General features: G+C 35.7%; 1 protein-coding gene across 2 annotated transcripts; it reads left to right on the top strand.

Moving 5' to 3' along the window:
• The first annotated feature begins 7,620 nt into the window (after positions 1 to 7,620).
• On the top strand, positions 7,621 to 13,670 carry LOC106662843 (classical arabinogalactan protein 5-like). 2 transcript variants are annotated; one of them, XM_014387245.2, is made up of 5 exons: positions 7,622 to 7,843; positions 7,909 to 8,054; positions 10,766 to 10,786; positions 10,864 to 11,175; positions 12,850 to 13,670. In XM_014387245.2, exons 2-5 carry the CDS (start codon positions 7,982 to 7,984, stop codon positions 12,942 to 12,944), a joined length of 501 nt encoding a protein of 166 aa, XP_014242731.1. In that variant the 5' UTR covers positions 7,622 to 7,843; positions 7,909 to 7,981; the 3' UTR covers positions 12,945 to 13,670. The 2 variants fall into 2 exon arrangements, with proteins under 2 accessions (XP_014242732.1, XP_014242731.1); XM_014387246.2 differs by lacking the exon at positions 10,766 to 10,786 and having other exon boundaries at positions 7,621 to 7,843.
• The last annotated feature ends 3,151 nt before the right edge of the window (positions 13,671 to 16,821 follow it).

The raw sequence follows: 16,821 nt of genomic DNA, 5'->3' as shown, positions 1-16,821 counted from the left end.
CGCTCGCTGTTTGTTGAACTACTCTTCTACTAAACAGCCTTTCTGCATTGCGCCGTCTTCAGTGAGGTCGATCGATCTTATACGTCGATAACATATAACCTTACTCGGACAAAGTGAAACAGTTCCTCACTGAAGATGGCGCCTTGCCGAAACTCGTTTGAGTAATTTAACTGGAGATGGGCCCAATAAGTGGCTCAATGCCGATTCAACATGAGTTAACTCGCACTCGCAGACCAACACCCAGCGTCATCAACACAAACCATTATTAAACTAACCATCCATAAACAAGAATGGACAGATTTATTCTGTGGTCTGAGTATTACTAACCTGCAGTTTGGTCGTTTCCGATCATTTCGGTCCGGCTCTTCCTGCTGCTTTAGTCTGTCAGATAGGTTTTGTTTCTCGCCATCATCAGCGGATCAAAATTTTCAAGTAATTTCAAAGGATGTTTGATAGATATGCCAATGTTTAGATCTTTATTCTTCTTCAGTTTGTCAATCGTGCCAGCCCCGCCAATGATGCCGAGAAGTCGAAAGGCATTTGACAGACCAAAAATGAGGATAAGATACCAAAATGGTCGGCTAACAACCATCACCACTAACTGTACAATTGTTCGAGGTGCACGAAAAACTATTGACATAATCCAGCCGAACTTACTATTATTGAGAGATAAAAGATAAAAAACACATAACCTTTACATTTAGCCCAAGGTCGGTATCAAGCATTAATTTATAAAGGAAAACAGAAAGAAGCAATGGAAATTTGATTGTACAAATTGAATTGGTAAACAGGTCAACAAAATATCGTTATGAATTATTAATTACTTTGTATTTTCGCATATTTGTGTCTCTTGTTAAATAATTCACTCGGTTTAAAATGTTTTTCTGCAGAATCTGACACTGTTTTTCTTAAACTCTTTCAGAAGACTAAAAGAGCTGATTACTGGGTTTTTGTTTTATTATCCTTTTATTTCGAATTGTGTACAGGGAGTCGGACACGTTTTGTTGTTGATGATGGAAAACAGGCCGAGTATAAATACAATAGAAAGAGTACCGGTTATTACGGCGTAAGCATATTGTTTTAGTACAGAAACAATCCGGGTCGGTCTTGCGACATTAAATTGAATTTATTGTTGTACCCGGATGCCAAGATGTGCCTGTGCCGGATGGGTAGGTGGTAGAAATAATTCTCCCAATATTATTCCCAAGGGTAGAAGGATTTGTCAGGAGTGATGGTTACTCGCATATTTACCCGTGGATGAAGCGACCTACTAAAATTAACTGAGCTTATAAAAGCAATTTTTCAAATGTGACATTGAATTCGGTTGAGTTTCTCTTGGAAAAAACGCGTACAAAATTGCCTACTATTTGCAATATGCCTATTTGCAAATGAATACACTTAAAACAAACCGAGTGCGACTTTAAAAAAGATTACCTTTTATTTCATCAAGAGTAGATTGTAAATTGTATTTGATCTTTTAATTCACATTGTATGCCAGAAATATATGTCTATTTTTTATCCTCAATTCACTCTACGATCATTTATGCAAAATTTTTATTTGTTTCCATATTTTTCTTCGATTGGAACACACCACTAATAAAACATCAGTAGCAACACGTGATAATGATAATTTTCAAAAATCTTTAACATAGTTTCGTACTAATTGTAAACAAGAGATGAAATCTTCAGTAAGGAATCATGAATACATTAATGATTCCGCGTGCTCTTCAAAGTGGCATCGCTCACAAATGATAATTCCCACAAATCTTCAGAAGTTATCGTGATAAAATTTTGCGTAGACTTTCATTTGGCCTCCATCCAGAAATCTTCGGCATAGTTTCAAGTATTCATGATAAATTTTACAGGGACTTCGATTTCGCCTCACGGGATTATGATATTATTCACAAATCTTCAGCATAATTTCATGTATTCATGATTAATTTTGCATAGATTACGATAAGGCATCATGAAATAATAATAATACATCTTTAAGTAAAGCATTGGTCGAAATAAAAAAGCTAGTGTCACGAGCGGGATTCGAACCCACGACTTTCGGCTGAATACGCCGGTCCTCTACCACTTGAGCTATCGTGAGTTCAGTCCACTCATTTGTCGCCGAGAATCGAATCCTGATTACACGACATTTGAAAGATGGCAAAAAGGAGGGAAAATTCAAAACCTGGGGTTGGGATGGGAAGTTAGTGTCCGAGTGAATCGAAGTCATGATAGCTCAAGTGGTAAAGCAGCGGCGTATTTAGACGAAGGTCGTGGGTTCGAATCCCGCTCGTGACACTAGCTTTTTTATTTCAACCATACCTTACATAAAGATTACTTAATTGAAAGAAGTTATTCTCAATCGGACCACGAAATATAATTGATTTAATACTAATATAAATATATCCTCAAATCTGTAGCATAATTTCATGTAATGATATCATTTCTTAGGAATTTTACAAGCGGGACAGCGGAAAATGGTAATTTTTCAAACTCGTCATCATCATTTCAAGTAAACATGATAAATTTTTCGAGTTCGATTTCGCCTCGTGGAATATATTTTCCACAAATCTTAAGTATAGTTTCAAAGATTCATTTTTAATTTTACATAGATTATGACATGGCATTAAGGGATTGTTATAATTACTACAAATCTCCAGCATATTTTCAAGTATTCGTGATTAATTTAACATAGATTACGACATGACTACGGGGGATATAATTTCAACAAATCTTCAGCATGTTTTCAAGGATTCGTGATTAATTTTAGATTACGACAAGGCATCATGAAATCAATTATATCCTCAAATCTGTAACATAATTTCAAATAATCATATCATTTCTTAGGAATTTTACACACGGGAAAAATGGTTATTTTTTAAACTGTTCAGCATAATTTCAAGTAATCAAGATACATTTTACGTAGACTTCGGCATATTAGGCAGGCCTTTATAGCTCTCATTCTTAAATGCATTATTTTCTGTTTACATACCATTAATTCTTAATCACTCTTTATACATTTTATAAATCTAATTGGGACATATACGTGAGATGGTCGATGGTTGAATATTCAGTACAAGATTGACCTTTCCCATACATATTCACGCAAATAGATACATTCAATCTCAATATACACCAAATGGAACACAAAACGAGATGATTATCAAAGACAAGGACACAAATACTCGCGGAGGAAGACCCTTCTTCTGCAAGACAGATCCTGCGAGGCCAGGTATCTACATAGCTCTTGCTACGCGCTACACCTTCGCTGGTCCTACCAGTTTATGAAGACGAGCCGAAAACCCTTCACATTATTACTAACATAATTGATGCTCGATGGGATACTTATCCCGCCATCGGCTCTCTCACACTACCCATTCTCGCCAATAAATACATTCACTCTCAACACACACTAGGGACACAAAACTATCAGTAGTATATACAATAAAACAATTCTGTTGCCAACAAAAATCTCAACATGGGATCCAGATTTTCTCTGTCGTGCTCAAGAATGATTTTCATATCGGGTGGCAAACCTACACGCAGTCTCTATATAGAGCCAAGGAGTTGCAGTTTTATTCATATCGAGCAACTCTTCTCTACATTCTGGATACATATGCGGGTTTTGGCCCAAAATTAAGTGTCCTTGTGTCAACTTCGCATGGCCTAATGTTAATGGTGTGAAGGTGACGACTTTCTACGAGTCAAATCATCCAGAGCCACTTCGCCAGTGCTCTTGATGGGCGAGAGCTTCTCTGCCGATCCTGCCCACTGTGTTTTTACTAAATTTTTATCGTCAGAGAGCCCGATCGCGATGGTTAAGTCCAGAGGTTGGGACGTACTGTATATTCCTCCATCATTCTTTATCACGTATGTACATAACTAACTATACTTACAATACCTAGTCCGATTGAGAATAGATTTTTTATTCCGTCATCGACACATTCGCGCATATAAATACAATCTCACGAAACACTTAAAACATCTATCATTATATACGGCAATAGGACCTATCCAAAGATCTATATACAGAATAACCCCCGTTTCCTGAGGATGACCCCCCCCCTCTTCTACGTAAAGATCCTTTAAGGGCTTACGGCTTCTTTGACGACCCAGCACACCGACCCTGCCAATTTCTTTTAGTCGTGTATTTTAATGCATTTTTAGCGTCATAGGGCCATATCGTGGTGATTAAGTAGCACGACCTGCACATTCAGTATAAAAAAAAGTTAATCTTTATTATTATAAGTACAATAGGGTTAAAAATTAGACAAAAGTATATAATTTTTGTTTTATATATTGGTAAAGCTAAAGGTAAAAACAAAAGGGTAAATGAAAAATTATGCGAGTTTGCGAATTTTTCGTCGGGAACTATCAAGGACGATCAAACTGCTGACAAACGACGAACAACGTCTGACAACAACACTGAAGGTTAAAAGGATTTCGATGTAAAGTTGTATATTTGCAAACGTTGTCGACTAGAAAAATTTCAACGATTTTCGGCAAAATTAAAAATTTAAAAGTCAAAAATATTTTGTGTTATTAAGTTAAAAACCGTTAACACCTTCACTGCGGGTGTCGAACACCTATCGAAAAAGCACCCCTTACAGTAGTCGACTTCGTTTTTGTTCATTTTAAAAGTTTGTTCATTCCATACCATTCTAGCCTAACGGAAAGGTTCAAGTTATTTTTTGTAAATGATGGACTCACTCACAGATTTGTTGTTTGCAACCAACGATGATTTGCAGTAGAACCATCATTTACAAAAAGTGAGTGTACATACTTCACCATTTCTACTTAGTATTAATCTATTTATGTTTTAGTGGTCAACTGACCAAGTTACTTTTTTCAATTAATTATTCCTTTTATGCAATGTTTTGGTTGAGATGGAAAAGCCAGTGTCACGAGCGGGATTCGAACTCACGACCTTCGGCTCAATACGCCGCTGCTCTGTTACTTGACCTATCGTGACTTTGATCGAAGCTCAAGTAGCAGAGCAGCGGCGTATTAAGCCGAAGGTCGTGGGTTCGAATCCCGCTCGTGACACTGTTTTTTTTTTAATCTCAACCAGGACCTTGCATAAAAGGAATAATTAATTTCTATTAAGGTTCAAGTTAAGTGTTTTCTCCTCACCGACGTTATCGAAAATTTCTACTTATTCTAAATAGCAGGATTTTGCTCTAACTAATCAATAAATCACTTTTTTTTTGTTTAATGTTCGATATTATTTATCATCATAACCATATAAATATTCCTAACAATTATTTTAAAAATTAGAAAAAATAAATTTTAATTAAAACAATTATTTCCGGTTTTCAATGATTTTTATACGTCTTTATGCTTGAATTAGCTTTAAACGAAAATGTGCCATTTATAGTTTTATAACATGTAAAATTCTTTTATTCATTAAAATAAACCATTTTTATTGTTTTTGACGCGTTTACAGGTTATTTTTAGGTTTAATAGTCCTCCAAACGTAATAATAATTACCATATGGATATAACACATCCTAATCTTAAAAAAAATGTTTTACCTACATATTGAGTTTTGGGAGAACAATAAAATTTTATGATTATAAAACCACCTTATTAGATAGAGAAGATAGGGCCACCTTAATCTACAAACTTGCAATGAAGTGTGAACCATGGCCTCAGTGTGAGAGGCGTTTGATCTCTGAATAAAAAAAAAATTTATGGACTTTATAAATTCAATTGATATAACTAAATAAATAAGTAATAATTATCTTGAACATTTTAACTGTCAATATATAAATATATTTAAAATTGTTAAACATAATAACATAATACAATGTAAATGTCAAATAACCTGTAATCAGCATGGGAGCAGGTTGAAAATAAAATACCTGTTCATAGGGTTACTATGGACAGGATGACGGCTCCAAAACCGAGAAGAGTCCGGGTGCTGGGGTCTTTGGGATGAACCCCAAGACCGAACTGACGGTAAACCTAGGCAAGTATGCTACAGTTTTCTAGTCTGAAATCATAGCGATTGAACAATGTGCCAGAGAAATAAAAAGGCTAGGAATACATTCCCGGAAGATAGCCATTTTCTCTGATAGTCAGGTAGCTCTCAGGGCCTTAGCCTCATGGAGGCCCTGACGGAAGACAGCGACACTAATGACTTGACCCTGGCATGGGTCCCTGGCCATTCGGGGCATAGAGGCAACAAAAAGGTTTACATGTTGGCCAAAATGGGAGCCAACATCGACTCTTGGGCCCAGAACCCTACTGCGGCCTAGCAGCCTGCCACAAAAGAGGATACATCTTAGAATGGATCCTTAATGAGTCCAAAACCTGATGGAACTATACCACAGGTATGAGGCACGCGAAGAGATTCAAAGAGAAGGACCATCCGCAAAACATACAAAAGAATTACTGGAAGGCAACCGCAACCGAACCAGGATTCTGGTTGGACTTCTGACAGGGCACTGCCACTTAAGAAAGAACATGCACCGGATAGGAGTACAGACAGAAGAAACACTGCACAGATACTGCCAAGAAGAGGAGGAGACCGCAGAACACATTTTATGTTTTTGTAAAGGTCTATGTAGGTGCAGGTTCTTGCAACTAGAACAAGAAAAGCCACGAGCAAGATCCTACACCAAGGAACCGCTGGCAAAGATGTGGAGGCTGGTTAATAGCCTGCAGGTGGCCAGCGCGAATTAAAAATAACAGCGGAGCACAATAGATCTAGTCAAGTCGAGGTACAGTAGGCTTTGTGTCCGCAGACAGGATAAAAAAAAGCCTCACCTTCCATATTATCCACACCTCGTTTTACTTTCACAAAATATTAATGATCAAAAGTCGTTACAGAATTTGTTAATAATAAACTCAAAAATTATTTTCAGAGTATGTTGAGAAGTTGCAATCACATAGGGAGAAGTGTATTGAGTGAGATGGAGTTTTAATTAATAAAAAATATTATAATATAAATTCACTCGTTTTCGTGGTCCGCTTGACCAATTAATATCTTTCAATTAATTAAGGTTTTTAGTTGAGATAAAAAGTTAGTGTCACCAGCCGGATTCGAACCCATGACCTTCGGCTAGATACGCCGCTGCTTTACCACTTGAGCTATCATGACTTCGATCCACGCCGACACTTACTTCCCATCCCAACTCCAGGTATTGAATTTTCCCTCCTTTTTGCCATTTTTCAAATGTCGTGTAATCTATTTGATTCTCGGCGACAAATGAATGGAGAGCTTTAGTGAAGTGGGTTCAAATCCCGCTCGTGACGCTGACTTTTTTTATCTCAATTTAATTAATTGAAAGATATTATAAATATATAATATATATAAATATTATAAATTTTAATTAAAAAATATTTAAAATCATTTGTGTTTTTATATTATAACTAAATTAAATCGATAAAAGATCGGGGGAAAGTCATTACATGTACAAAGAAGTTAAAAAGAAAAGTATTAAAATGAAAAAAAAAATATCAGCACAGAAAAAGACAAATGGCGACTTAGGCAACCCAGCGAATGTGTTAATTAATGTCACCACTGATGATGGCGTCAATAAAAAAATCATCGATAATATTAATACGAAAAAGATGAAATGAGTCGATTTAATTGGTTGAATCGATTGTTTTGATCGGTTGATATCGATTTATTTCGTCGTATTTACAACTAGCAAGCAGGAAAAGAATCGGGGAAAAAGTAGACCCTTTTCTAGCTGTCTGTGGCTGGCCTATGCTTAATAAAAAAGTACAAAGACGAGTGGACGACGTCGCTCCTTCCGTCATCATCTGACCGTCTGTGAATCGGCTTTTACATCGGAATCCGCCACTCGGCCAGGGGCAGACGAGCTCATTTATCGCTGACGGTTATTATCGCGTTTTTGATGATGTGTCAATTATAAAGTGATGAATATAAAATTTGTGATTTCAGTTCCAGACTAGTTCGCCCGTCGATCGGCGCCTCTGAAAAAAACACACCAGACCTCACCAAAAATTCGCCCGAAATGTTGCGTTTTCTCGCAATAGTTTTCCTCTTTGAAATCGCTTTGCACGGACAAGGGTCCGCTGCTTCGGAAGGTTAGTTTTTATTTATATATCAAATTTACTCGATTGTATTTTTGAATTTCATCAAATTGGGTCAAAATTACTGCACCCTATGAAAGTTTGTCTTATTTTCGCAGGTGCTTGTTACGTAAACAAAACTAAATCCTCAAATCTAATCTATGATTTATTATAATAAATACTTTTAACTATCTTTTATACAAAACGTTTTAATTTATCTTGAATTTTATAAGAGTGAGGACCTGCGAAATTAATATGTACGAACTAAATTTTTGTCAATTTTTGAATTTAAACTTGGGCGAAGTGTGGCCCAAACAGCGCATAACATCAGTACAGTTTGGGGGAAGAAAGCGTGCACGGTGCAGTGACGGTTTCATAGAGTTCTCCTTGGGAGATTTGATCTCAAAGACAGTAGGGTGACGACATTCAAAACATTTGGAGTAAATTCACATAAGACAGTAGGGGAAATTGCGAAAGAGCTTAGTGTTGACCACTCAACCGTTGTTCGCCATCTGGAGCAAATTATAAAGTAAAGAAGCTCGATGTGTGGGTACCACACGAACTAACCAAAGCCCAAAGGAATCGATGCTTTGAAATTTGTACGTCTCTTCAATCACATGTGATGATATATGAATTTTGTACGATAACAGTATAGGTGAGTGGCTGGTCAAGGAAGCCAAAACCAAATCAGCACCCAAAAATAGTTATGGTGACTGTTTGGTTGTGTACTGCTGAAGTTGTGCACTGTAATTTCCAGAAATATTTCCAAGAAATTGACAAAATGCAATGGAAACTGCAATTGAGAAACCTCAAAGGGCCGGTTCTTGTTCATGGTAATGCCAGGCCACACATCACAATGCCAACCCTGCGAAAATTTAAGGACTTGGGATATGAAAACATACCACACCCTACATATTCATCCTACCTTCCGCTTACAGCCTTCCAATTTTTTAGACATTTTGATCACTTCTTCAGTGATAAAATTTTTAGAGAACGTGGTGAACAGAAAAACTTTCCAAGACTTTATTGTGGATCTAAATAAAGATTGTTAAGTCAGTTAAGCGCTGATTTCACATTGGCAAAGATGTACACATTGTGATGGAAAATGTTTCAAATAAATATTTATTGGGGGCAGAGCTCCCTAGTACTTCTTGAACATAAATTTAAAATTTCTAAATACACTGATGGACAAAATTAACGCACCGCCCTTAAATTTTTATGTATTTAGATTTATTTGTATTTTGCTTACCAAAAACATACCAACAAAGTTTGGTTGTGGAGGTCCGAAGTCGTCGAATGTAATGTACAAAATGCTGCAAGTGCCTTTAATCAGTAAAATAGGTTTGGTTGTAAAAATAAGACATTTAAGAAGGAAAAGAACAAAAATAAAAAGTAATAAATAAAAAATAAAAATGTAAGAAAAAACTTTTTTATCCCTTTTAATACTGAGTATTTCCACCTCTGGCATGAATCACGTACGTTAAACTCCTTTGCATTCCTTGCAACAGATTTCTGGTACAATCCTGAGGAATTCTTTCCCGTTCATCAAGAACAGCGATTTCTACCTCTTTTAGGATGTTAGGAGCTGGGTTTCTCCATTGTATTCATCGCTTAAGTTGGTCCCAAATGTTTTCAATTGAGTTCCAATCTGGACTTTGAGCTGCCACACTAAGCACTCAACACCAACCTCATTATTCTGCAATAGCAAGAATCTCTCACCAATGTGGGGGGGGGCAAATGTTCTTATGTTATTTTAATGTTGTTCTGATTATGCCTTGTAAGTACCCCTGTGAAGTTAGAGATCTTCCTTGCACAACAACCAATTTGGTGTGGCCGTCCAAGGAAATCCACTCCAGAACATCAATGACCCACCGTGGAATGCCACCTGAGGAACCATACAGCATATGCCATGCCATACTTTTCTTCTGAATGTCTCTATATGAAATTACGCCAATCTGAAGATTTGAGGCCAACTCTCACCTCATCTGTAAAAAGAACTCGTTTCCAATGTCCAATTCACATGTTCCTGTCGAATTGCATCCATTTTTTTGAGCTGTTGTAATAAGAGGTCGACAGGCCAGGTGCCAGGCCCTGAGGCTATTTTCATTGAACTTTCTTCTTACAGTCCTGGAAGAAATTTAAACATTTTGGGGTTGTATTATCAGATTTCTTATCTCAAGACCCGTAATACTGCAGTTTTGTAGAGCCTGATGACAGATTAATCTATTGTCTCTCGCATCTGTAGATCTAGATCCCTGTTGTGGTAGTGAGAAGCCGTTTCTCTGAAGCACCAAAGAAGCCTTCCTATTGTAGAGTGATTTCCACTCCATTTCTTGCAAACTTATTGCTGGTTGTATCCTTCTTCTAATAATGTTATGACCCTGACACTGTCATTCACACTCAAATGGCTGACTGGAGCTATTAGAAAAGGTTTGAGAATAAGAATAATATCAAATGAAACCAACGAAGGAAAAAGAAGGTGTAGCAGAATAGAAAGGCATAATGCAACATTTTGTGCAAATGGGATTTATCAGTACAAAAATAAAGTATGTAAACAAAGCATTATTTACTGATTATTGTGATTACGATAGCTCTAATTACCTGTGACTAATATGGGAAGATAATGAATTTAATTTTAAACTAAATAAATGGAGTGGTGCATTTAATTTGTCCATTAGTGTATATATATGTCAGCTCAGTTTAATTAATTTTTATTTTTTGCACAGAACAATTCCCTCATCAAAATAGTGAGTATCATTATTACATTACAGATTATATACATTAAAAAAATAAAGTTTTTAAAATCTCTTGATGGTTTTTTTAGTAACGATCCAGCCTATTATTGACCCGACAACTACACTTTCACCTTCATCACCCACCACCACCACTACTATTCCACCCACCACTAACACACCCATCACTTCTCCAACCACAAAACCTCCAACCACAAAACCTCCAACCACAAAACCTCCAACCACCACTCCTCCAACCACCACTCCTCCAACCACCACTCCACCAACCACCACTCCCCCCCATACAACTACACCTAATACAACTACCATAAAACCTGAACCATCCACAACTCCTTCACCTTCACATCCTTCGGATAGAAAATTTGATGCCTTCAGTTTTCTTGGTAAGTACAACATCCATTTTATATTAATTGAATTTTTGTTACGGCATTGTGTTCCCGATATATAGTGTTTAACCTTTATTACAAAACATGTTAAGACATTTAACTGAACAGCATTAGCATAAAAATAATACAATTATATAAACAATTAATTTCTTCTTTTTCCTTCATTGTTTCCATGATTGGATTGTTGTATTATACATATTGAGAATTTTTGGTTTGTTTTAGAAAAAATTATCAACACTTGTGAAAGGTACATTTTGACACTTGTGAATTTTTAGAAATCATTCATTCCTACAATAAATTTTTTCACGCCTTAAATAAAATTTTGCTAAAGAAATACTTTTTTAAATTTTGGGCGTGCTGTTCTCTCTCCCTGGGGAAGGTCAGGGTAGGCAAACCAGCAATATATATTTTATAGTTATATGAACCCTTGGGGTGCAAAAAATCCCATTTGTAAGTATGTTGGGTTTGAATGCAGGGCCATTGGTTTCGAACCGGGGACCTTTACCTTACAGTGATGAGTGCTGTTGCAATACCTAAACAGTTGCGGCCACCGACTACCCTTATCTATTGTTTACCCACACATTATTTATGCCTGTCTGTATATTATGAAAAAATTGACTAATTGTACATTTCGGATTATTTACGGTTAATAAAAAAATGTACCAAGTAAAGAACCGCAAGGGAGCAAAAGGCCAAAAAGATGTCCTTGATTACCTTCAAATGAAAGTATTTTTGAGAATGAAAGTGAAATGTATTACACAATAATATGATAAAAACTTATCTATTATGGGGGATTTTTTTTCTCATAAAAAATGTGCAAACAATCAAATCAACATTTTTCACACTACTGTTGACAAAAAGATACTAAAGACCTGTGAAACTGACTCAATTTGGAAATAACCCAATGCCCTACAACAAGCTTGGAAAAGAGGAGTTTTTCTAGAAGAGGTGTGCCATTCTGGAACGACGACTGTAAATTACATGTTAAATTGTGGGATTTCTCTGTTAACAATCATCCTAGTGTACCTATCCTCGTGTTGTTCTGCCATCTTCTGTTTCACTTTCATTAAATTATCTTTGGTTTTAAAATCTTATAATCTTATGTCATTGTGCACAAAGGTTGCTGAAATAGTTCATTAGTAATTGGTGTTGATAATTTCTTTTAAAACAAAAAGTATAAAATTGCATTGTCGGTTTTCAAGAAATTTATCTAGAAATTAACCACTTGACTGTGACTTTGATTGCCCATACCACAAACTTCACACTTCGATTTCCAATTTTTGTTACAGAATTTTAGTTATAATTGGAATCATAATGGAAATCGAAGTGAGAAGTTTGTGGCATATGGGATCAAAATCATAGAAGCTCAATAGTTAGGGCATTAGAGTATTGATCTAAAGATCGTGGATTTGAATCCCCACCTGTGACACAAATTTTTCATTTCAAAAAATCGTGTATAATAAATTTAAAAAAAAATTGTGTATGTATTTAAAGTTAGATGTTTGATGCTATATGATGTCTTACTAAGATATTAAACATGTAATTCACAAAGCTCAAGTAAAACTTAGCTTATTTTTATAAAATGATTTCTCTATTTATAAATTAAGATCGAAATATTATTTTATAAACAAATCAGGTGATATGATTATCTAATACGCTTTGTTTTACTAGGTGGTTTCTGCTTAGCCCTTGGATTGGTGGCTATCGGATTTTTAGGCTGGAAATTCTACGTAAGCAGGCATGATAGTGTGTACCACACCTTGTAAATGGTTTATATGCAGCCACTACTTATGCAAACAAAAATAAAAAAAAAAAAAGGAAAAGAAAAAAAGAAATTTAGCCCCGTCCATGTTTCTTTATTCTTTATATAATTTTTTTAAAAGTCGATTCCTGTCAAATATGGAAAATTGTTTTAACTTTTTAAATCGAATTGGATGCATGCATGAATAAAATTATTTTGCCATTATAATAGATTTGAATGCAATAATCTTGACGAGGTTAATAAGCATAGTAGAATTATATAAAATCAATAAAAATTAGTGCAGATATTTGCGTACTATTTTCGTCGGTAAAAATTGACTAGTAATATACATTATAAAAATTATTTTAGTTCTAAATCGTGAAAGTTTTTTTTTGTTTTTATTGTAAGGTGCCTATGTTATTATAAAGGTATCTGTGATAATTTCAATTTTTGGCTACTTTTACAGTTACAGTACAGATTACAGTTTTAATATCATTTACAGGAGTATGGTGTGTGCTTTTATCAGTAAATTAATGTTTTGTCATGTTGATGTTTACATATTTGCAAACATAAATAAATAACATTCACTTAATTAAACACTTTTGTATAAAAATAAATTGATCACTACTTCATTGTGTGTAAAAGGAGGCTTTTATTTTTAATTATTATATGTAGTAATAATAATACATTGCATTACATGTAAATATTCAAGATGTTTTTTTGTTGTCTATTATGGCTTAGGCATATGAGAACAGTTATAAAAATAAGCAAAAAGAAGTATTTTTGCAATTAATTAATATGCATTATGTTAAAAATGTAATCTCATGTCTTAATAAATTTGTAAAGCTGTTGTGTGTTTGTTATTTTATTTGTTAATCATGGAGAAATGTTTGTGGATATTTTCGATTATGAAAGATTTTAAATATTGAAATGTAACTTTCAATACGTAGCACTACAAATTGACCATTTGTCCTTTGCCAAAGTAGTTATCACCGAGATGCTGATAGGAAAAGGTGATTCACAAAATAGGAATGACATTTAGATAGCATATATGAAACACATTATCTTTGAAACATGAGTTTTATATTGGTTGTTTCTTACCATCCTATCACACAAAGTTTATTCGAAATAATTTGACGTTAAGCCTGGATTGCGGCATTGTAACTGTAGATAAATTGCAAGGAAAAAAATTAATAGCATTCTGGAGTTCCTTATTCAGTCAGCTATATGATGAGGGTTTACCAGTACCTCTCCCTGCAGAGTGATGGTGAAGAAGACCACTGATCACTGAAGCAGAACAGGATTAATACATTATATAACAAAATGATTATGTACAATTTACACTGAATAGATGTCTGGAAGGAGGATCAACAAACTTGGTTTTCTTCCCACTTTTCAATGGCTAGTCCTTGATGAAGTGGAGCTGGGGCCAACTCCACTTTAAGAGGGCTTATTGTGGAATCTGGAACATTTGCTGGCAATTAATTTATCTACAAAGGGTATTTTGAGGACAATGTGGAGGGTGGTGTTGTAGTCAATATTTAACTATGATCCTGAAGATTTTGGATATTTAGTGATCTCCATAGGTCTTGTCCATATGTCCAAATTGATTTCAGTAGAGTTCTGTGGAAAAGTTAGATTTGCTTCCTAGAAGTTTACAGAGTAGTCCGAAGTGTCTTTTTATTTGTGGGTTGTTTCCAGGTGAAGATAGAACTCAAAATCAACAAGTACTGTATGCAGTTTAAGAATATGAGGAGTTACTGGCCCCAACTACACTTTAAGAGAGGTTATTGTGGAATCTTGAAAATTTGTGGGCAATTACTTTATCTTCAAAGAGTATTTTGTGGTTATTGTAGAGGAATCCATTGGAGACAGTACATTAATTGATTCTGAGGATTTTGGACCGATGGACTGTTAAGTTGGATGTTGGTATGCATAGTGATCTTCATAGGATTAGCCATATGTCCGAATTGATTTCAGTACTGTTTTGTGGAAAAGTTAGATTTGCTTCCTAGAAGTTTACAGAGTAGTCTGAAGTGTCTTTTTATTTGTGGCTTGTTTCCAGGTGAAGATAGAACTCAAAGCAGTGTATGCAGTTTATGTTGTCTGGAACAATAAAATGAGCAGTAACATGAACAATACTTTTAAGCATAAAAGGAGCAGTACACAAACAGGTGTCGGCGGAATAACTAACAAAGTAACAACTTCCTTCTGCTACAGTTACCGGTGTTACCAACGTTCATTTTATACATTTATCTGCCAATAGTTTAGGAATGTGAGGAGTTACTGGGGCCAACTACACTTTAAGAGAGGTTAATGTGGAATCTGGAAAATTAGTGGGCAATTACTTTATCTTCAAAGTGTATTTTGAGGTTATTGTAGAGGAAGGCATTGGAGACAGTATGTTAACTAATTCTGAGTATTTTGGACTGAAAGGATTGTATATGTTGGATGTTGGTATGCATAGTGATCTTCATAGGACTAGTCCATATGTCCAAATTGATTTCAGTACTGTTTTGTGGAAAAGTTAGATTTGCTTCCTAGAAGTTTACAGAGTAGTCTGAAGTGTCTTTTTATTTGTGTCTTGTTTCCAGGTGAAGATAGAACTGAAGGTAGCTAACTTTTTACCTCAATTTGTTTCAAAAGCGATAATGGCTTTTACTGTAAGTTATATACAATACTGTTCCTTTGCCATCTGATCTGCAAGCTCGTTGCCAATGGTACACGCATGCGCTTTAGTCCAATTGAATTGAACTGTCCAAAACACAACTTTCTGAAGGTGGTGTAGTATTTTTCTACTTTCTTCGGCAAGCTCTGTTCTTATTGTAGATGTTTATAATGTTAAGGGATATGTCTCAGTTTTAATGGTTACTTTTTCGAAGGTATACCCTATTGTATATGGTGAACAAAGGGAACCTAGGAAGGTAGAACGTTGGCATACTATTGCTTGAATCTTAAGTACAAAAAAATATGGCCAAATCGCTAACGCTTTGTGTCGACCCCCCCTCCCGTTGGTGCTGTGCGAAATCCGGTCCGCATAGTTTCGCATGCTATTTGTCACGTGGCATAAGATTTGGAAACGGATTCAGGGAATCATTAATTTAATCAAAGCCCATAATCCAGGTGGCCGATGTCACAGCGGTGAAGCGGAGATCATTTGTTAGGTGTTCGAAGCAGAAGGGCTCCTGTTGGTCTTAAAGGGTGATTAATGCTCGGCCGTGACAAGAGAGAATATGCGTTTGATTCAAATCACATCTCGTTTTGTCGCTTTGTCATAATTATTTAGTAAACGGGGCCTTTAAGAAATCAATTGGGTATATTTTCGTACGTCCTCTATTTATTGTATGATTGAACTATCTGATTATTCAGGAGGCGGGACAAATAATTAAAATAAAAACAAAATAGCGTTGGGTAGCAAACAAAGTAAAGTAAATAAAAATGAAAAACTTACCCTGATAGTAGTATGCTATTCATGAGCAGGAGAGCAAAGGAGACGAGAATTAGAGGAAGGCGGTTTCCTGGGAGTTAAGCCTTCTCAAAATATTAAAAAATAAAAAGCGGGTGGTTGAAAAGTGTTTTTTTACAAAATGCCAGTCAGGAAAATAGGAGTTACCGTGCATGGACCAAGAAGCTGTTTAACGCCTGTCTAACTCGACTCTTTTATCACGTCCCATAAGTGTTCATGAAGCACACACTAAGCCAATCCCGGCCAATGAAAGACAATCCATATCGGGTTGAACATTGGTTGCCAGCATATTAGCCATCCAAGGCTCATCCTCATCAAACCAACGGGTTGGGGCCAAGGGATTCGGGCATTTGGAATCGCAGTTGGTTCTAAAAACAATCAAAATTTGTTGACTTCAGCAACACTTCCAGTTTTGTTTTCTTCTTTTTGCCTTTCA

The sequence above is a fragment of the Cimex lectularius genome, unplaced genomic scaffold (assembly GCF_000648675.2).
Source record: "Cimex lectularius strain Harlan isolate CLEC.00 unplaced genomic scaffold, Clec_2.1 scaffold45, whole genome shotgun sequence".
NCBI classification, from domain to species: Eukaryota; Metazoa; Arthropoda; class Insecta; order Hemiptera; family Cimicidae; genus Cimex; species Cimex lectularius.
Note: the sequence above shows the minus strand (reverse complement) of the source record. Positions and strands in the feature narration are given on the sequence as shown.